This window comes from Monodelphis domestica, chromosome 4, assembly GCF_027887165.1.
Source record: "Monodelphis domestica isolate mMonDom1 chromosome 4, mMonDom1.pri, whole genome shotgun sequence".
NCBI lineage: Eukaryota > Metazoa > Chordata > Mammalia > Didelphimorphia > Didelphidae > Monodelphis > Monodelphis domestica.
In genome coordinates this window covers 340,306,714-340,328,288 of record NC_077230.1, presented here as the reverse complement: position 1 = coordinate 340,328,288, position 21,575 = coordinate 340,306,714, and the positions used below count along the sequence as shown (strand labels likewise).

General features: G+C 43.1%; 1 protein-coding gene across 6 annotated transcripts in view; it reads right to left on the bottom strand.

Moving 5' to 3' along the window:
• Positions 1-6,865: 6,865 nt before the first annotated feature.
• The window catches only part of PAK1 (p21 (RAC1) activated kinase 1), a 211,878-nt gene continuing 197,168 nt past the window's right edge, over positions 6,866-21,575 (bottom strand). For all 6 annotated transcript variants that reach the window (XM_056794933.1, XM_056794934.1, XM_056794932.1 and 3 more), the window contains 5 exons: positions 19,119-19,236; positions 18,778-18,877; positions 16,149-16,345; positions 14,106-14,243; positions 6,866-8,298 (listed from right to left, as the gene is read on the bottom strand). In XM_056794933.1, coding sequence (XP_056650911.1) covers positions 8,212-8,298; positions 14,106-14,243; positions 16,149-16,345; positions 18,778-18,877; positions 19,119-19,236 — 640 coding nt within the window. In that variant the 3' untranslated portion in view covers positions 6,866-8,211. The remainder of the gene's footprint in view (positions 8,299-14,105; positions 14,244-16,148; positions 16,346-18,777; positions 18,878-19,118; positions 19,237-21,575) is intronic.

Genomic DNA, 21,575 nt, shown 5'->3' with positions numbered 1-21,575 from the left:
TTTTATTTTATTATTTGGGATATCCATGGCGACCAATAATTAATCTAATTTAAGTCACAACGCTAAAATTATCCTTTACACAGGCAGTCCAATAATTCTTGATTATCTCTCCTGGATTTATTTTCCAGGTCAGTTGTTTTTCTGAGGTATTTTACACATTCTTCTATTTTTTTTCATTCTTTTGATTTTGATTGTTTCTTGATGTCTCATGGAGTCATTAGCTTCCCAACTCCAATTTTTAATTTCTCAAATGAACTTTTGTACTTCCTTTTCTGTTTGGCAAATTCTACTTTTAAAAGAGTTTTTTTTTTCCTTATGGAATTTTCATACCTCTTTTTTCATATGGCCAATTATACCTTTTAAAAAGTTCTTTTCTTTAGTGCATTTTTGTATATCTTTTTCCATTTGGCCAATTCTGCTTTTTTAAAAGTTCTCTTCATTGGATTTTTGTGCCTTTTTAACCAGGTGACCTATTCTGTTTTTTAAGATGTTAATTTGTGAAGTATTTTTATTTGTGACTCCTTTTCCAACCTACTGGCTCTTTTTTTAAATTATCTCCTTGTATCATTCTCATGTCTTTTCCTAATTTTTCTTCTACCTCTATTATTTGATTTTTAAAATCCCTTTAAAGTTCCCCTTTTGGGGCTTGAGAGCAATTCATATTTTTCTCGGAGGTTTTGGTTGCAACAGTACTCACTTTTTTGTCTTTTCTGAGTTTTTGTTTTGGTCTTCCCTGCTGCCAAAATAATTTTGTATTGAGTTTCTTTTGTTTCTGTTGTTTGCTCATTTTCCAGCCTTTATTTTCTTTTAATTTAAAAAACTGCTTAAATTGAGTCCTGTAACTGTGGTGAAGGGAACACTGTTCCAAGCTTCAGGTTCTTTGTGCAGCTACCTTCAGAGCTGACTTTGAGGGTCTATTTCAGTTCTTCCAAGGTGGTATGATGTAAGGAGAGATGTGTTTAATATTCTCCTTGCCTATCCTCTGTTCTGTGAGTAACCCCAAGTACTCTTTTCTACCTTGTAACCTTGACCAGACATTCTTTCTTCCCTGGACCACAAGTACTGGTATGTGCTAGTGCTTCTTTTCATCCCCAAAACCTCATCCCAGAACTGTGACTTGGATCTGTGAATGGACAATGGAATAAGAGTCTTGTATCCAAAGTCAACAAAGGGACCCCTATAGGCTCCTTCTGAGCAGTTGTCCAACTCTGCCTTACCATTTGTGACTGAGAGTTCTGGAAAACTTCATTGCTACTTCACCTATGCCCAAGACCTGTTGCTGCAGTGGAGCCAGCCTTGGCACACTGCTTGCCATCTTCAGCCCAGTGCACTAGATCCCTTTTGCCAACCTTCTAAATTATTTTTTGCTTAAAAATTACTTCACCTTGTCTTTTTGTGGGTTATGCTGCTCCAGAATTTGTTCGGAGACATTCTATCACTGCTTTTTGGAAGGTAATTTGCTAGAGATCAGATGGGTCCGTGTAATAGCTCCTCCATCTTGGCTTTGCCACCCTTGCAAGCATTTATTAAGGATACATGTGTCAGGCTCTATATGTGCCTAGGTACTATTTATGTAAAAGTTCTCTCCTCAACCCTTGAGGGCAGGGATTGTTTTCCTTTGGTCCTGGTGACACTCTACTTAGGAGGCACTTCATCAAAGCCATAGATTAGATGAATGGTCCAAGTACAGTCTTCTGAGTTCCAAAGGTATCCTTAAAATACCCTCTCTTAATCTTGCCAGTCTATCAAGCTTTTGTCCTATTTCCCTCCTTCCTTTTATGGTCAAATTTCTAAAAAAAATCTATCCACTTTCATTGCCCATCTTGGCTCTGTTCCCTCTTAATTCTCAAAGGATTGTACCTCAGCATGCAAGGAACTGAGCAGAATATGGCAGAGGGACAACTAAAACTACTCAAACAGAATCAGAAAATCTAAGAGCTTGAAGGACAATGATAATAGCTCATATTGACTCCTCTTAATGAGAAAGGTCAGGAGGAATCCCTGAGATTAATTAATTAACTTTAATGTTCTCAAATTCTTTTTTTTTTTAGTTCCTTTTTTAGAAAAAATCATTTTATTCGGTGAATTAGCTGTGATGGACTAGGAGTCAGTAGCCCTAGGTCTGCTTTTTACTAGCTGTGGCCACTGGTACTTTCCCTTGCTGAGTCTCAATTTCTTCATCTTAAAATAGGGTTGTGAAGGACAAATATGACAACCAACCAGCCATATTATATATTGAATTTTATTAAATGCCTACTGTGTACTGGGTACTATGAAACTGTCTTCATTCTTAAGAGACCCAACACATTTTAAAACAAACTTTAAAGATTCATAGAGTTAGCCAAGATTATTTGGTTCCCCCCCCCCAAATTAAAAAAGATGATTTGATCCATGTTCCCTGGGTCTTAGTGGAAGATCAGTGATAAAAGTTGGGTTCCTGGAAAGACCTAGAGGCCCTGTTCTATGGGAGGCAGGAAGAGAAGTCTGAAGTTATATTTGCCTTGTTGCTTGTGGTCATAACCTGTGAATGGAAGTAGTACCAAGAGAATGGCTAATGTAGCCCATCCCTGGTGCATACTCTTTCTTCGGATTTTACTGCTTTCTTACAAATTGACGGTTTCTTTACTTCTTTGGCAACATAATTAGAGGGAGGCAGAAAAGTACAATGGAAAGAATGATGGTGAGGACCTAGAATTAATTAACTCAGTCTCTTTAGGTCTCGCTTTTTCTTCTCTTTAGTGCATTTTTTTTACTATCTTTTTTCCATCTGTGATTTTATTTCCTGCCCTTCATACGAATGCACCTGAGGCTACCCTAGACTCTCTACTTTCAGTGATCTCATCCACCCCCAAGAGATTCAATACAAATAACTCTCAACTCTATTTATCCATCTACATCTCTTGTGAGTTCTGGGTCTCTTCTATAAGCTGCCTGTTGGGACATTTCCACCTAGATATTCTATCAGCATTGCAAATCCAACATGTCCAAAACAGAATTCACTATTTTTTCCTATAAATGTATCTCTTCTAATTAATTATAATTCCATTGCAGATAATACCATTCATCTAGTTACCCAAGTTTGCAACCTCTGCAACATCTTCAAGTCTTCGCTCTTCCTCATCTCCTTCACATAAATCAGGTGCCAAGTCTTACTGATTTTACCTCCTCAGCCTTTCTCACATCCACTCCCTCTCTGCACTCATGTAGCCCCATCTCTGGTTCAGGACCCCCTCATCTCTTGCCTGAACTATTGAAAGTCTCTTAATTGCTTTATCTCATCCTTCAATCCATTCTCCACATAATTAAAAAAAAAAAAAACAACTTCCTAATGCACCTACCTGTTTGACCTAGTTACTTCTCTGCTCAAGAATCTTCAGAGGCTCCCCATAACCTCTAGGATAAAAAAACCAAACTCTTCAGTTTGGCATTGAAAGCTCTTCTGGCTTCCAGTCGACTGGTTTTTTCACAATGCTCTCCATCACACATTCTGTTCAGGTCCAGAGGGATTAGTAACTGTTTACTAAACTCAGGATTCTGTCTCCAAATCCATGATTTTGCACAGGCTAGCCTGCATGTCTAAAATGTAGTTTCCTCCCTCTTACTCTTAGACCACCCCGCCTCCCCGGGGTCTTTAAAGGTTCAATGCTGAGACTGCCTCCTGTAGAAAGCTGCCTCCCTCCTCAAATCATTCTTAACATTCTGTGTACATCTGTAGATTCCAGTAAGACTAGGTCCTTTGAGGACATGGGCTAGGATGATTTTTTAACATTGTAAATTCTGAAATGAACATAAAATAAAGCACACACTTCCAAATTCAGAGTAGACCAGAGGATTATAAATGAAACTACAAATCTCTACGATTTAGAGCTTGCTTTTTTCCATGTCTATAATAAATTCAACCCAATTTTCTTCTTTCCTCCCTTTCTTTCCTTACCTTGTCTTAGAATCTATACTTAGTGTCAAGATAATTGGAGTTAAATACTTTGTCTAGTAACCTTAGCCGCTAGCAACTATTTAAGTCCAAATTTGAATTCAGGACCTCCTTTTCTCAGATCTGGTGCTCAATCCACTGAGCCACTTGACTAGCCCGAAACCACATAATTTTCAAAGCTGTACAGTCTGTGAGTCCTAGCTTTCCCTTTTCTTTTTAAAAAATGTTTCAATGACTCTCATGATCCCCTTTTCTCCTGTATATTCCACACAGAAAAAGGGCCTCAAAACAAAATTGAAAGGATCAAGAGTCAAGACTGGAATTGTCTAAAAAACTGCACACAACCAGCAGGTGGCAGCTTAACTACATTAATGATACTACATATTCCCTTGGATTGGTCCACGTATGGAAAGTAGAAGGTACCTTGGACTGGAAATCAGGAAACTTGCATTCAAGGTCCCTTCCTGATTCTGGCCCTGTGACCTCAGCCATCCCCTCAGCCTCTTTCCTCCCTCCCAAAATGGGAATACCTGCTCTGCCATCTAGAGGCTGCAAGGCAGCTTAATGGGTAGAAAGAGCAGCAGAGCTGAAATTAGTAGAGACCCAAGTTCCAATTCAGCTTCAAACACTTATTACCTGTTTTACCCTGGGCAAGTCACTTAGCTTGTTTCCTGGGGGTTGTGAAGATCAGATGAGATAATATGTGTAAAGTGCTTAGCAGAGTGTCTGCACATGGTAAGTGCTATATAAATGTTATCTATTATCATTATTGCAAAGCATTTAGCACAATGTTTGGGGCATAGTAAATGCTCTGCTAGCTATTGTTATTATAAAGCTAGGGAATAGCAGAACAGAAATTCAAACTCAAAATTTTTAATTCTCTGTCCCATGTTCTTTTTACTATATCACAAACCCTTTAATCAAGTCCATCAGCCAAATCAGCCTGAGCTAATAATGAATCTCCCTATCCCCTTTTTTAAAAATCTTACCTTCTGTCTTAGAAACAATCCTATATATTGGTTCCAAGGCAGAAGAGTGGTAAGGGCTAGGCAATAGGGGTTAAGTGACTTGCCCAGGGTCACACAGCTGGGAAGTATCTGAGGCTAGATCTGAACCCATGACCTCCCATCTTTAAGCCTCACTCTATTTATTGAGCAACCTAGCTGACCCCAGAATTTCACGTTTTAAATAATTATATTCATGAAGTTTATTTCTGAACTTGTGTAAGACTTTACAATTAAGCCTATTTAATTCTTCTTATTCAGTTTAATGTTCCGCTAAGACTTCCTTTGGTGGAAAGTAATGACAAAGTTGAAACATTAATGCATTGCTGGTGGAGTTGTGAATTGATCCAACCATTCTGGAGGGCAATTTGGAACTGTGCCCAAAGGACGATAAAAGACTGTCTGCCCTTTGATCCAGCCATAGCACTACTGCGTTTGTACCCCAAAGAGATAATAAGGAAAAAGACGTGTACAAGAATATTCATAGCTGTTCTCTTTGTGGTGGCAAAAAATGGAAAATGAGAGGATGACCTTCAATTGGGGAACGGCTGAACAAATTGTGGTATATGTTGGTGATGGAATACTATTGTGCTCAGAGGAATAATAAAGTGGAGGAATTCCATGGAGACTGGAACGACCTCCAGGAAGTGATGCAGAGTGAAAGGAGAAGAACCAGGAAAACATTGTACACAGAGACTGACACACTGTGGTACAATCGTACGTAATGGATTTCTCCATTAGTGTCAATGCAGTGTCCCTGAACATTCTTCAGGGTCTTAGAAGAAAAAACACTATCCACAAGCAAAGGACAAACTGTGGGAATAAAAACACCGAGGAAAGGCAACTGCTTGACTACGAGGTGGAGGGGATATGATTGAGGAGAGACTCTAAATGAACACCCTACTACGGAAACCAATAGCATGGAAATGGGTTCGAATCAAGGACACATGTGATACCCAGTGGAATTGTGCATCAGCTATGGGAGGGGTGGTGGGAGGGGTGGAGGAAAAGAAAATTATCTTTGTTTCCAATGAATAATGTGTGAAAATGACCAAATAAAATAATGTTTAAAAAAAAGACTTCCTTTGGTTCTAGTCAAAATCCTTTCTAAACTTGACTTGGCTTCCAGTTTTGTGTCACCTCCATATGTGGTAAGTGCTATAGATGCTTTTATCTAGGTCTTTGATGAAAATATTAAAACACAAGGCTGGCACAGCTAAGTGGTCCAGTGGATAGAGCGCCAGGCCTGGAGTCGAGAGTAGTTGGGTTCAAATTGGCTCTCAGATACTTTCTAGATGTGTGACCCTGGGCAAGGCACAAGCAGCTCATTTTCCACATGAGGAAACTGAGGCAAATAGGGTTAAGTGATTTGCCTGAGGTCACATAGCTATTAGGTGCCCAAGGCCAAATTGAACTCAGGTCTTCCTGACTCCAGGCCCAGAGCTTTATCCACTCAACCATCCAGCTGCTCCCAGGTCCTCCATATTCCAGTGATACTTTCAGTACCTTATGTGTGTGTGTGTAAATAGGTGCACTTGTTGGGGGGGTACTAATGGTGGAGGTTCTGTATATTCACCAATGCCAAAAACAGGTGGTAGAGTGAGGATGAACTGTATAGCAACTCAAGATTCCTAGATTTAGTGTTAAAAGGACCTCAGAGCTCACCTACTTCAAATCCATCATTTTCTCAGTCAAGAAGTTGAAGCGTAAAGACTTTGTTTGAGGTTCCACAGACAGTGTCATATCTCAGAGTCACACCCTAGTTCTCTGATTCTAAATCCTTAGGAGTCATTACTTGGTCAAAAGAGTGATGCTGAAGGACATCCACAACCCGTAATGTGCTAAAATTGAGGTCCCCCTCAGGTGGGAAATGGTACCTACTTATTGACTCCAGCAAAGCTTTTATATAAAGAAAGATGCACACATAATAGTATTTTAATCTCCTTTTATTGAAGGAAATAGAAACTTGTGCTACGGAGTCTGGGGCACCTTCAGAGTAGAACTCGGTGGCCAATGGGCCTGTCAGCCCAGGATTGAAGTTGGGAGAACAGACTACAGATGGGGAAAATGTGAGCCAACGATTCCAATTGCATATGGAAAGCCAAGAGCCAAGCCACACATTTCACGGGACAGCATCTCCTTCATGGCTGCCAAGGGCATCATCTCAAACTACTTCTCTTGTGCTGTTAAAACCAAGATCATTCAATCCTCCTTGTAACCAAGGCTGCCCCAGATTCAGCAACACTTGAATTCTCCCCTTGGCTCATCCACCCCAAAGACCCAACCTCATCATCCAGCTAAGAGACCTAGCCTAAAAACAAGTTGAATTCTCTCTAAAAATAATCCATAGTAATGTCAGAGGCATAACCACGCTAAAAGGGAAAAAACATGGCTCAACAAATTTCCCCACCCCCCAGCTTTCTCTCGTCACCCCTTGCCCAAATGTGTCCTTGGAAACTTCTCAGTGGCACGAAACATGTAGAAAATAATGCTGAGAGGGAGCGAGCATCCAGGGAGAAGGGGGCTGGAACAGGAGCGAAATTGAAAACTGTTACATTAGGCAAGGCTGGTTCAGGAAAAATGCATGGGGACCTTTATTGGGCCAAGTCCTCCCAATGGTCACAAGCAGAACACAAACAACATTGAAGAGTCCAGCTCTTGCCCACCCAGGGGCCAGAGGGGCCTGAGTCAGGCTCCAGAAAGCAAAGCCATCTCCCATCCCCAGTTGATTAAAAGCTGCTCACCATTCCTCCAGCTATTCCAGTCTTCAAGTTAAATGAGGTTGGTAAATGAGGTGGTTTGGGATTAGGAAGGCAGGGAAATATGGAAGCCTCCACCACTGGGAGAGATGGGATGTCATGGGATCAGAACACCCAGTGGTTATATTTCTTTGAAGGATGACAATAAAAGTTAAAGGGAGAGAAAGAAAACATTTTGCTATGTGGAAATCAGGTTCAGCACCTCTCCATGATGATGCTGGACCATCCATACACAATCTTTGCCTTCCAGCCCATGGAAGAAAGGCAGGTTCTTGGCCTAAGAGCAGCAATGGATGGGGTTACAGTCTCCATCACAGATCTCTCCTCAATGTTGGACCAAAGGTATTTCTGCCAACCTTTACCCAAGGTTCCCAATCTTGAGAGCTCTAGGTGAGCAGGAAGAGGACGACAACACCACGGAGGAGGCAAGGACCAGGAGTGCGCCAGGGATTGAAGGTCTCTGCGGGAACATTTCACAGCAGGCTTGGCAGGAGGATGCTGGGGAGGGTTGGGGGTTCTAATGGTTGTTTTTTGTGGCCTCCTTTGCAGCGGCAATCAGGGGTGTGAGGCTGGAGAGAGGCTTGGCAAGTTTCAAGAACTGATGCTGGAAGAATCAAAGAAAACATAAAGAAAAAGTGAGAAACAAGCCTCTCTGCCACTATTCAGAGCATCTGGCACGCAGCATGCATTGAACAAGGCTTGTTGACTTGATGTTAAGTATCTGTCCATCTAGAATGCAAAGACTTCGACAATCTCCAAATCATAGCTGGTAATTATATGGTGCTTTTATGATTTGGCAAGCACTAAACATTTTCTCAATTGAGTCTTATAATAATCCCACGAGACAGGTACTATAGCTAACATTATTTCCATTTTACAGAGGGAGGGACTTGCCCATGGTGAGAGACAGGGTGTAAGCCTAGGTTGGCATTCCTGGTATATTACAGACTAGGAAAAATGGAAATGGAATGAGAACTGGATTTGGAATCCAGGGACCTCAGTTCAAATCTTGGCTCCATCCAAATATTCCCTAAATAAGTCACTGAACCTCTCTGGCTCCTGTTTCTTCATCTGTAAAATGAGGGAGTTAGACTAAATGAATTTGAAAGTCACTTCTAGCTCCACATGTAGGATCCAATGACTCCAACCTCAATCCCCTCTCCACTATTATCATGCTGCCTCCATAATCATAAAGATGCCTTTCAGGAGTTCCAACTGTCTATTAAAGCATCATTTCTATTGTTCCACCTAAGTTCCAACACACTAACCGGAGGAGACATTTAAGCATACAGTATTAGATTATAAGGGGATGCAATGAGCTAGGTTATCTGAACAGACCCCTATCATTATTGGGCTCTGCACACAATATGTGTTTTAATAACTGCATACGTTTGTTACTGTACTTAATTAAACTTACTTTGAAAGAAGTATTTTCATTTAACTTTTATTTTACATTTAAACAATATATTTAACATTCTTTTTTTTTATAATTCCATTCTCCCTCTCTCTGTCTCTCTCTCTCCCCCTCCATCCTTGAGAAGGCAGCAATTTGATATAAATTATACAATCATGCAAAACATTTCCATATTAGCCACGTTGCAAACTGAGAGAAGTACTGACTGAAGCTTGAAAGCATTCAGAGAAGGTGCCCGGGGCAGTAAGGGAACTCTAAACTAGAGATATCAGATACCCCACATGTGGCCCACCAGAACCAGATTAAGTCATCATTGGGAAATCTTTCCCAAAAGAAATGAAAATACAGTGAAACACAGAAAACATCACATTTTAAAACTAAGTCAATATGTGACCCACAGGGATCCTTATCAATGGCCTGCGTTTCTGTTATAATAAAGTTTGACACCACGGCTGTAAATTATATCATAAGAGGGCATAGATTAAAGAGGGATCTGTTTAGACTGGAGAAGAGAAGGTGTAGGGGGAACATAATTGCTGTCTTCAAACACTTGAAGGACTGTAATGGGAAAGAAGAGATAATTTCTTTCTACTGGGGAGTGGGAGGGAAGATGCTCAGAACCAGAGACAATGAGAGGAAGTTGTAAGGAGGCCTTTTAATGCAACAGAAGAAGAACTCTCTAATAATAAATAGAATTCAACAATTGAATGGGGGAAGAAGGCAGTTTGGTGGTTCAGTGGATAGAAAACCAGGCCTGGAAAGGGGAGGTCCTGGATTCAAATATGACCTTATACTTCCTGGCTTTGGGATCCTGGGCAAGTCACTTAATCCCAGTTGCCTAGCCCTTGATGCTCTTTGCCTCAGAATTGATAATGTGTCTTAGTTACGATCCTAAGGTCAGGGTTTATTTTGAGGAAGAGGAGGAAGAGGAAGAGGAGGAAGAAGGAAGAAGGAGAAGGAGAAGAAGAAGGAGAAGAGAAGAAGGAGGAGGAGGAGGAGGAGGAGAAGAAGAAAGAAGAAAGAAGAGTTCCCTTTTCCCAGAAGTGCTAATGCTGAGGAAGGATGCCAGCTACTTCTCAGGGGATTACTATAAAGAGACCTCAAAAAGATTTTAAAATAATAACAATAGTTAGCATGTCAACAATAATAGTAATAATAGCTACCATGTCAACAATGATAACAGTAGCTACCATCGATTTACAAAGTATTTTCTGTTATCTGATTTGGCATGACCTCTCCCCTTCCACAGGTGTTGTCTGAACCACCGGAGCCAAATAATAGCACGTACTTGCCAACACTACCCCGCTTTTTCCTGTTAAGCCCCTCTCACAACTAAATGTGGTTCTTCTCCAGGGAGTGCCTGAATTGAACTGTTTTCTAGGTGTGGTTTCTCTTTCTGGGAGGGTTCAGAAGTGGTGATGCTTTCAGCATACAGCAGAATCCAATTTTAATCTTAACACCTCTGGATGTGGAGTCTTCTAAATTTAAGCTGTCATGGCAAAGAGAGAACAAACTTGTTCCACTTGGTCCTCAGAAAGTAGAATTAAAAACAATCTATGATAAAAATAATAATAACTAACTTTATTATAGAGTGCTTTAAAGTTTGCAAAGCACCATATTCACGCTACCTCATTTGATCCTAACAACTGTGAGACAGAAGCTATTATCCTCATTTTATAGATGATAAAATGAAAGTTGACAAACATTAAGAGACTTACCCAAGGTCTAAGGCAGGATTTGAACTCAGGTCTTGACTCCAAGTTCAGTGCTCTACCCACTGTACCATCTAGCCTCAGAATAACCCTATAGGTACTGTTATATTAATTTGAGAACTGTCAGAACTGAGATGGACAAGAAAGTAAACCCAATTTGCTCAGGGTCACAATCAATAAGTATTACAGGCAGTATTTGAACCCAGGACTTTCTGATTTGTCAATTATGTATAAGGAGGATTCTTTTTGTACATGGTTGACAAAGTTCCTTCCAACTGCAAAATTCTGTCATTCTATCACTAAGTCCAGCAAATTGACGATATCATCCTGCCTGGCAAGAGGTAGATTTCAGCTCAGTATAAGAAAACTTCTTAATAACCATATATCTGTCCTACAATGCAATAGGCTACCTTACAAGGTAATGAGCTCCCTTTCAATGGACTGAAGGTCAGACTGGGTGATCTGTGAGGCCCTTTGCATTCTCTGGCATAAATAGAAGCATGTCATAAACCCTCTGGTTTATGGTCTGTTGTACTCTTCACAGTGGCCCCCAGGGGAGGAAGAACCCAAAGACGCTGCTGCCATCAGAGATTCTGGCTGAATTTTCAAGATTAGATTGTGCCCAGTACCAAGGAACTGGCCCAGGAGCCAGACCCGGCTCTCTTTTTCTTCACATGCACGTGCCCTTCCGCATCAGTCATGATGCCTTCTCCCCTTTCCTGACATTCTGACTTCCATCAGGCCCTCGACACCACCGTACTGACCGGTGCTCTCAGCCTGGTCAAATTCACTAGCTATCCTTTTTTTGCTTCCAACTACAGTTGCTCGATGCACTAACACTGAGGTTTCAGCCCTCCTCTGACACACGTCGTGAGACCACAGCCAAGCCACTGATTATCTCCATGTCGGTGAAGAGAGTTTTCACACTAGAAGTTCTCTATGCTGATGACGTCACAGGGCTGGACGTGGCCACCTCATGTCCCTTCCATAAGCATCTCACACTCCGTCCACGACAGATTTGGATCATCTTTATCCCTAAACCCACCCCCCTTCTTAAGATGACTTCACCTGGGTCTAAGGCAATAAAAAGAAGAACCAGGAATTGAATCCAAGTCTGCTGACTCCAATGCTGTGGGTACCCAAGAATCACTTCATAAAACTTCCCTGTTTCTAGGGGCCTGGAGAAAGACATGGACGGAAGTGGCCAGGACTGATGCATTTGTAGGTATAACCACTAAACACCAATGCCACCCCTCGCTGCGTAAATATATAATACATACACACACATCCATTTAGTATGCCCTTTACTCATTTATTTACTTTGTTTATTTAAACGGCCTGACTTCTAATTGGTGTCATGATGGGCAGAGGGGTTTCCTCGCTTATTGGCCCAGGCTCTAAAGGAGTGGCCCCCAGAGAGGAGCAGGGAGCCCCTCAGGCTGTCTACAGCCCGGCAAAGGCTACCAGCTCCTCGGTCCTTCCCACTCATGCCACGGAACATCACGTCATCGCAACAGACGGTTCCCAGAGTGGCCCTGTCCCAGACGGGCGGGCGTGTCCTCGCTGTACCTTGGGGTTCAATGCCAACAAATCATAGTTCAGTAAGTTCCCGGGGTGTGAGTCATGCATCTCTCTTGAATTCCATATGTGAACGCTCACAATACCTCTCCCCTTAGTGCCTAGCAAAGGACATCTGATTATGGAATAGTCGGAAGCGACCTTAAAAAAGACATCTAGTCCAATTCCCCCATTTTTTGCCCCAAATAACTGAGATCAAGAGAGGGCAAATGACTTGTTCTAGCCCTTAAAGGTAGTGAATGGCAGCGTCAGGGTTTAAAACCAAGTCGGCTGATTTCAAATGGGCAGCCAGTCACTTAATCAATGTGTGCTGAAGGAATGGTTCTCCCAGCCTCCAGGCTCTTCCTTCTCTAGGAATAGCAGACATTTTAGATGAGATTTTAAGGTCTGCATAACACATGATGTATATTATCTCATTTGGTCTTCACAGTAACCTTGTAAATCATTACTATGACATCCATTTCACAGGTGAGAAAACAGAGACAGAGAAGGGTTAGGAGACTTGCCCAGGGTCACACAGCTTAATAAGTGTTGCGACAGAGGGCAGATCCCATTTCTTTTACCACCCCCAAACCTTCTCCATTACAGTGTCTGAGACAGTCTGAACACAGGTCTTCTGTCTCATCTACCCCACCTGGCTATTTTTGAATCCATTCTGAATATAACCTCTTAAGTCACACTGGCACTGCTCATAAATGTTCCCGCGGCTCCTCATGCCTGTAGGTGAATGCCTAGATGTTTTAGTCTAAATTCTAAGGCCTTTCACAACAAGATTTCCATTCTTATCTCAACCTACCTTCCAGGCAAATGGGTGTACACAGGGCCCAGCAAAGCGTTCTCAAGAATCTCCCCTCTCCTGGCTTTGGGTCTCAGGTTCCTCTGCCTAGCCCTGCCAGCTGCTTATCGGATTCCCCTCCGGGCCAAGTTCTAAACCCCCTCCTTCAGGAAAGCTTCCCTTGGCTGAAGGCTGATGCTCTGCCGGTAGTGCTCCCTTTTCTAGCCCGCCCAGGGCTGATGTAAGTCCCTTTAGGGCGGGGAGAGGCCAGACCTCATTCAGCACTGCCCATCCTTCAAGGCTTAGTGCAAGATATCCCTCAAAGCAGTTTAGGGAATGGAGCTCCAAAGCCACAGAACTACAGAATTAAAAAGCAGAAAAAGACCTGGGAGAAGAGAGCCTCACAGGGTCCTCGGGGGACCTCTTCAACTCCTCTCCTTTTACAGGAGACCAGCCAAGCCCAATCGGGCTTCGCGCTCCAAAGTCAGACTCCAAGAGAAACGGCTCGCGCGGTGACTTAGAAAACCACAAATCAGCACGTCTGGGTGGTTCTGTATTTTTATCTGTTGGGTGAAATGCTGTGGCCTGGCCTGGTTGGACACTTCTGACCTGGACTGGGCGCCGGCCACCCTCCCCCCCTTAGCAGCAATTACCTGGCGATCTGTCCTATCTCTTCTAGATCAGAAGCTCTAAAAGGGTGATGTGAAATGATGTTAAAATGGATTATCTATTAAAAGGCCTCAAGAGCTCATGGGAAATTCCTCCTTCCTATCTATCGCCTAGCACCCTGCTCCGCGGGCGAGGGGGACTTGATAAGCGTTTCCCAGATGATTGGCCGCCTGGGCTTTAAGGACAGACTGAGCCGGGGGCTGCCACCGGAGCCAGAAAGCCAGGCCCGCCATGGGGCGCCCGTGCCCGAGGGCAGCCGTTACCTGCAGCAGTTCTTTGGCCGACCCTCTCTTTTCTACATCCATCTCCAGGCAGCGGTTCAGGAAATCTCGGAAGATGGCGGACAGCTTCTCTGGATTCTGAAGCTCAGGAGTACCGTTAGTGGCGATGAGGTATAGGGCCTGTCAAGACAGAGAGAACACTCTGGAGCTCGTCGTTTGATCTAGTTTGATCTAGGGGAGTCTCAACATCTGAAGGCCTGAGAAGATCCTGACTGGCCAGACGGTCCCCTCAGCCTACCAGGACCCGGTCACGAGTACAAAAAGAGGAGTTTCTACTTCTCGAGTGTGTTAGGATCACGCATGTATATCTGTACACGTGTCTGTGCACACACGTACCATTACACGTGGGCACGTGCGCCATGACATATACACATGCATGTGCCCCAATAGATGTTATTGCATAGAAATAGACATGAATGCGTATGCATACATCATTGCATATGTGCATTATTACCTATGCAGGCATACAGACACATAAGTCATTGTATATGTATATACACACATGCATATATACTAGTGCATATTTACATTATTACATCTACAGAAATGATTAAATTGTATCACTATATGCATGTGTAAATAAACATACACTGAATATCTGCATGCCTATAAGTGTATTGTGTCATGTGTCCGTGTGAGCATCATTACATGCACAAACACATGCGCCCTCCTATACAATGCATGATCACACAAAGCATCACACGATGTACACATTATTTACATACATACACACATGTGCAAATACATCCTTACATGGGCATCAGCCCATAGATGTACACACACACACACACACACACACACACACACACACATGTTCCAAAGGTCTTAGTGCAGGCTCCAGTTTGAACAGCTATAAGAATCATAAACAACTCTATTTGTTTGTTTTAGAATAACATACAATATTATTCATATGGACTAAGCAGGCAAGTCTATATTTGGATAGTTTATAAAAGTAAACTCTGCAAAGACTCTGGCGATCTCCCGGCTAGGATAACTCCCACGTGCAGGCTGAGTGGAGGCTGAGGAAGGCTGAGGAAGCTTCCTGGCCATGACGCCCAGGGGCTGGGGCAGCCTATGAACTGCTCTGGCCTTCCTAAACACCCAGCTGGCCGGGCCCTCCTCCCCTCTCTCTCACCAGGTCCCATGGAAGCACGGGGAGAACAAGAGCTCCCTGAGGACAGACACGATTGGCTTCATGCCTTAATCCCTTCATTAGGTGTCAGGGCTCTCTGTTGATTGTCTGATGGATTGTTGAGCAGCTAGGAGAGAGAGGCCTGGCCTGATTTCAAGTCTAGCATGAGCACCTATTCACTGTGTGACCCTGAGCAAGTCACTTCACTCCATTTGCCTCAGTTTCCTCATCCGGGAAATGAGCCAGAGAAGAAAAAAAAAACACTCCCGGATCTCGGCCAAGAAAACCCCAAATGGGGTCAATTTAAGTCAGATGAGACTGAAAACGTCTGAACAACGATGACAGATCGTTGGAAGTGACTCTGCTGGGTTCTCCGAACAGAACATTAAACTCTGACAGGTTCTACCCAGCTGGAAAGGTTTTGACTATGGTCCTGACCCCCAACTATGCCTGTTTCTTGAGAGATGGCCTGGCCAAGCGTGGAGTGACCACTTGGTGACTGATTCTTTAGTCAAGGCAAACCATGAAAAAAACAAAGTATGTACATAAGGCATCATATTATTTGTGTGCATGTATGTATAGACAACATTGTATATATACATGCATGTGCTTATACACACATACCTCTGGATGCACATATGTACACATGCATGTAGGCACCATCCAGGACAGGATCCCCACCACGACTCTGCTCGCTCTCGTCCATTCACACCCAAGTGTTCATGCTCACGCATTCTCTACTAAGCCCTGGTGTATTATGGATGGACGAGCAGGAGTTGGGTTGTAATCCACAGTGCGGGGCCCGTAGAGCGAGGTCAGAGCAGGGGCTGTCACTGATAAGCCAACCAGCCTTCTCCCACTCAGTCTGGCTAGAGACGCCCGGAGCCACTCACCCTCAGCGGGTTTTCGTTGAGGTAGGGGGGCTCCCCCTCAATCATCTCGATGGCCATGATGCCCAGAGACCAGATGTCCACCTTGGGCCCATAGGCTTTCCGAGTCACCACCTCTGGGGCCATCCAGTACGGAGTCCCAACCATGGTGCTTCGCTTGCTCTGCTCTGGGGTGATCTGAGCACAGAAACCAAAGTCGGCTGTAGCGGAAAACAAGAACAGAAAGGGAGCTTTATGGGAATGTCCTGATTCAGTCACCATTTAGGGTTTTCATTCAATGAGCCGTTAGGGATTTCCTTGTAGGCTGCAAGGTCCGTATGAACCAACAGGGGGACAAAGCAGCCCCAAACGCTAATAGTTGGTCCTTAGGGTATAATTAATAGATATCTGCAAAGGTATAGAATAACAATAATAAAAATAACTGACACGTATGCAGTGCTTTAAAGGTCATTATCTCATTTGAGGTTCACAATAACCTTGTGAGTGAGATAGATAGGGGCTATCATTATTTCTATTTTTCAGATGAGGAAACCGAGTCTGGCAGAGACGAATTGATTTTGCCCAGGAGCACGCAGCTGGTAGGTACTGGTCTTCTTGTAAATATTATTTGACATCTGGATCCTCAGTCTTCCTAAGTTCAGCAAATGTCATTTTGTAACTCAAGAAAACGGATGATAGAAGTAAATAAAACGTCATTAATCACAGAAATAAAAAAAAAAAAGCTCCGAGTCCAGGATGCTCTTCACTGGGTCAGCCAGCTGCTTTCAACAAGGGAGGCAAGAGTCATGGTCAGACATCTGGTACGCTGTGCTCATTTCTAGACACATTATTGGGAAGTCCAGCATCCAAGAAGGGAGATGAAGATAAGGGAAGGGGCAGGAGAGTATGCCACAGGAGATCAGCTAAAGAGACTGGGAAAGTTCAACCTGCAGAACAAAAAGGTATCAGGGGGACGAGGAAACGGCTTGTTCTGCTGGGCCCAGAGACTGGGACTAGGAACAACAAGTGGAAATTCAACCAGTTCCCAACAACTGGAGCCTAGTGAGTTCTCTGTCACTGGAGTTCTGCAAGACGGAGGCTCAGAGGATAGAGTCAGACCAGGAGATAGGGGGTCCTGGGTTCAACTCTGGCCTTAGACAAGTACTTCCTAACCATGTAACCTGGGCAAGTTACTTAACCCCCATTGCCTAACCTTGTTGCTCATCTCCCTTGGAACCAATACGGGTATTGATTTTAAGATAGAAAGTAAAGTTTTTTTAAAAAAAAGGAAATTGGATGATTCCTTGTCAGAAATATTTAGAGGCAGTAGGGAGTTAGGAGAAGTGGGCTAACATTATCTATCTGTGTGATCTGGGCAGGTCACTTAACCTCTCAGTCTGTTTCCTCATCTGTAAAGCAGGGATACAAATGCCCCCAGTACTGATCTTGCAGTGTTTCTAAAGAACAAAATGAGTTCATATATGTAAAGTACAGGTCAGAGACCTAGAGTTAGAATGGATCTTAAAAAGACATTTAGTACAAACCCTTCAGATAAGGAAACTGAGGTGCTTCAGAAAGAGTGACAGTTTTTGAACTCAGATCCTCTGACTACAAAGCCAATGATCTTTCCCCTGTAACAGGGATTAAATACAACATAAAAGTTAGTTATAATTATTAAGGAGGAGATCACTATTCAGGTATAGGTTGTATAAGACCAATGGTATCAAACTCAAAAAACAAATGGATTCCTTTGGGCTGCATGTTGATTTAGAAGACCACAAATTCACATTATCTATGTTGTATTTTAGGACAGCAAGGTGGCACACTATATAAGGTGCCCGACTTGGAGTCAGAAAGACTCATCTTCCCGACTTCAATTCTGACCTTACACGCTTACTAGCTATGTGTTCCTAGGCAGGTCACTTAATCTTGTTTGCCTCAATTTCTCCCTCTGTAAAATGAGCTGGAGAAGGGAATGGCAAACATTCCAGTACCTTTGCCAAGAAAACCCCAAATACGGTCACGAAAAGTCAGACACTGCTGAAAAATGACAGCAACCACTGTATTTTTACTTTTTTTTGTTAAACATTTCCCAGTTCCATTTTAATCTGGTTTAATCTCTGTACCAGACAGCTCCCTTCCAACTCAGAATCCTTGAGTCCACTGAGCACTTGCTGTGTGCTGAAAAGCCTTGTACTCATCACCATGGGAGACAGGGAGGTCACTGAAGATGCAGTCACAGTCATAGGAGGTAGAAATGAAAGGAGCCTTTAGGGTTCATCTAGGCCAAACTTCTCATTTTCAGAGAATATTCAGAGGGACTGACAGGACTTGAGGGAGTCCCTTCACTGAAGAGGGACAGTGAGACACCCAGTGTCCTGCAGTCAGGTCCCAATTCCAAACTGACCCACCCGGAGAAGAACCGTCCTAAAGAGAGCCAAACTGGGAAACAGGCTGAGTTTATCGTGTGCCGGCCACCCCACGTGCCCTCATACTTCCTCCCAATGTTAAATCTCAGAAAAGGGTGATCCATATTTCTACTCGTCTTGTCCAAGGGTCAGCCCCTGACATAACTTGGTTTCCCACAGATCTCCCCTGCTGCCAGGACCGGAGCCCCACAAGTCACAAGGGATGATCACTACCATTGACATACTTAGCTTGACAGAACCGTCCATCCCAAGCAGGATGTTGTCGCTCTTAATGTCCCTGTGAATGACCTGGCTGGAATGCAGAAACTCCAAGGCCTGCAGACACTAGAGAGGCAAGAAGAGAAACCCATTAATCTAGCACATTCTGCAGTTATATGAAGCCGATTCTAAAATCCTACAAAAATCTAAAATTCTGTAATTCCAAAATTCGAAGACTTTCACGAGCTCTCTACCAATATATACTCTGCTCGCTTCTGATAGTGCCTAGTATGGTGGCTCTAGGCCTGAGGTCTCTCCAGGTGAAGGAGCCCAAGTTGGTAAACAGATTTCTTAAGTGCAGATTTACCTCCCGGCACACAGCCGCTATCTGTCCTTCATCCATGCAGGTTTCAGTCACAACGTCTGTTAAGGAACCTCCAGCCAAGTATTCCATGACGACCCACAGTTCATCTCCCACTAGGTAACTGCAAAGGCAGAAAGCCAAAGAGGAAAACAATGGGGGGAGAAAGATCTGTGAGCCAGGGTGCTTCCTGAAATGGAATGATAAGGAGTGCATCTTCAAGGCACAGGACTCCAGGAGGAACAGACCCAAGCCAGCAGGGCATCCTTTGATAGCCCAAAGCCCGACATTTAAATATGTTTTCCTGGAGAAGCTATGGGACAGGCCCAGGTTGCAAAAACCTTTGCTTCCCTCCATCCTGCTAGGTGACCACCCAAAGATCACTCCACTTTTCCTGTGGTGGTTTCTTTGGAGAAAATATACAAACAGGTTAAGGACTGGTTGGGCTCTGAGCTTTAATGAAGACCTGCGGCCAGCTCACAATTATGACTGAGGCCTCCCAAACACCCACAGAATATGGTGGACAGAGTAGTTCTTGTGGCTCTGATCAACTGTAACTGGAAATGAGAAAACCTACCACCTTCCTTCACCTCTCCCAGAAGAAGAAAGATCAAATCAAGGAATTGGGGAGGTTAGTCTAAAAGGACCTTTAAAGACCCTCCCTCTTAAGAATCTGTGATTCTGTTTCTAAGATGCCAAAGTCCGAAAATCCCCAAATTCTAGGAGGACAAAGTTCTAAGTTGTCAATGATCTATAATCTCCCGTGGAACCCTTCATGGGAAATCGCTCATTTAGGTGTGTGTGGTGTGGTGGGGGCTACCTGTTACGTTCCAGTCTTTTTTGGACTGTGCTCTCATCCATCTCTTGGGGCTTGTATGACTAGAAGCTCGTGGCTGTCAGGTAAGTGAGAAAGATTTCTCCAATCATCTACAGTTATCACCTTCTGGCCACCTCTTTCCTCCTATATTTTCCTGCTTTGGGGGTTTTTTTCTCTGCATGATGGGAGTCAGAGCTCAGAAGGTTTCATCTCTGCATGATGAAGTCAGAAAAATCTTGACAAGTTAAAATAATGATCCACATCTAATAAAAAGCAATTTAATATGGCTTGTTTGCCTCATAGGAATAAATATAAAAGTCCTGAACTTGGCTCAAAAAATCAATTGCATTAGTATGGAATGGGCATAATTGTATATAAATGTATTAAAAATGATAAAAGGATTTTGATCAGTGGGATCCTTCAATGTGGCAAAATATCCCATCAGGTATCATTTTCCTCTGTATCAAGTGGGCATCTGATGTATCAAATGATAGAAGGGACTCCCTCTCTTCCCTAGTGAGCCTATATCTCAAGTACTTTGGCACATTCTGAGTGTCACATTTTTTGAAGGATCTTGTATATAAAGCACGTGGGATTATTTCCAGAGGAGAGTAGCCTGGATGGTGAGGCACTTGTTAACAACTATGCTGTATAAAGATGATTTTGAAGAATTAGGACATGCTTAGCTTAGAGAAGATTTGTGAGGAACATGATAACTCTTACCATATAGGTGAAGAATTATCACGTGAAAGAACAATTAGACTTTTTTGCCTTGATCCACAGGACAGAACCAAGAGCAGTGGGGTAGAAACTGCAGAGGCACAGATTTTAGTTCCATGTGAGTAAAAATTTGCTATTCCTTGCAACCGTCTCAAAGTGGAAAGGACTGTTTTTAAGAGATTGGTTAGCCTAGAGGGTTCTTCATTATTAGAGCAACCAGGGGCAGAGTGGATAGAATGATGGACTTCGAATCAGGAGGAATTAATTCAAATTCTGCCTCAGGCACTTGTTACCTATGTGACTGATTGAGAAAGGATTCATTCTTGGGTCTTCCTGACTCAAAACCTGGTATTCTACCCATTAGACTTATCAATAAAAGTCTTTGGAGCAAGTGAAATCTTAATAAGGATATAATTGTTCTTTTCTACTACCTAAAAGCCTGTCAAAGGGGTGAGGGAGCAGATTTGTGCTTAGTGCTCTCTGGAGGGAAAACCAGGCACAAGAGGAAGATTTTTGAAGGGGAGAGGGTGCAAATTTCAGCTCAGTATGGAGGAATTTTCTAACCATTTGAACAGTGTTAGTGGAACAGGAAGCTCCAGAAAACACCATGAATTTTCTATTACTGCAGGTGTTAGAGCAAAATAGATGCTCATTTTCCATGACTTGGGTTTAATGGAGAGAGACTACTTTTATGTCCTCTTTGTTCCAGTCCACCAAACTCTTTGTTGTTCCCCTAATTTGACATTTCACCTTTCACCTTCATTCCTTCACTCAACTTGTCCCCCATATCTGCAATGCCTTCCTCCCTCATCTCTGTCTCTCAAAAGTCTTTCATTCAGGTGTCACCTCCTCTGTGAAGCCTTCCCTGGTGCCCTCAATTATTTGTATCCTCTCTTCAAATTGTCTTAATTTGCACCAACACCTTT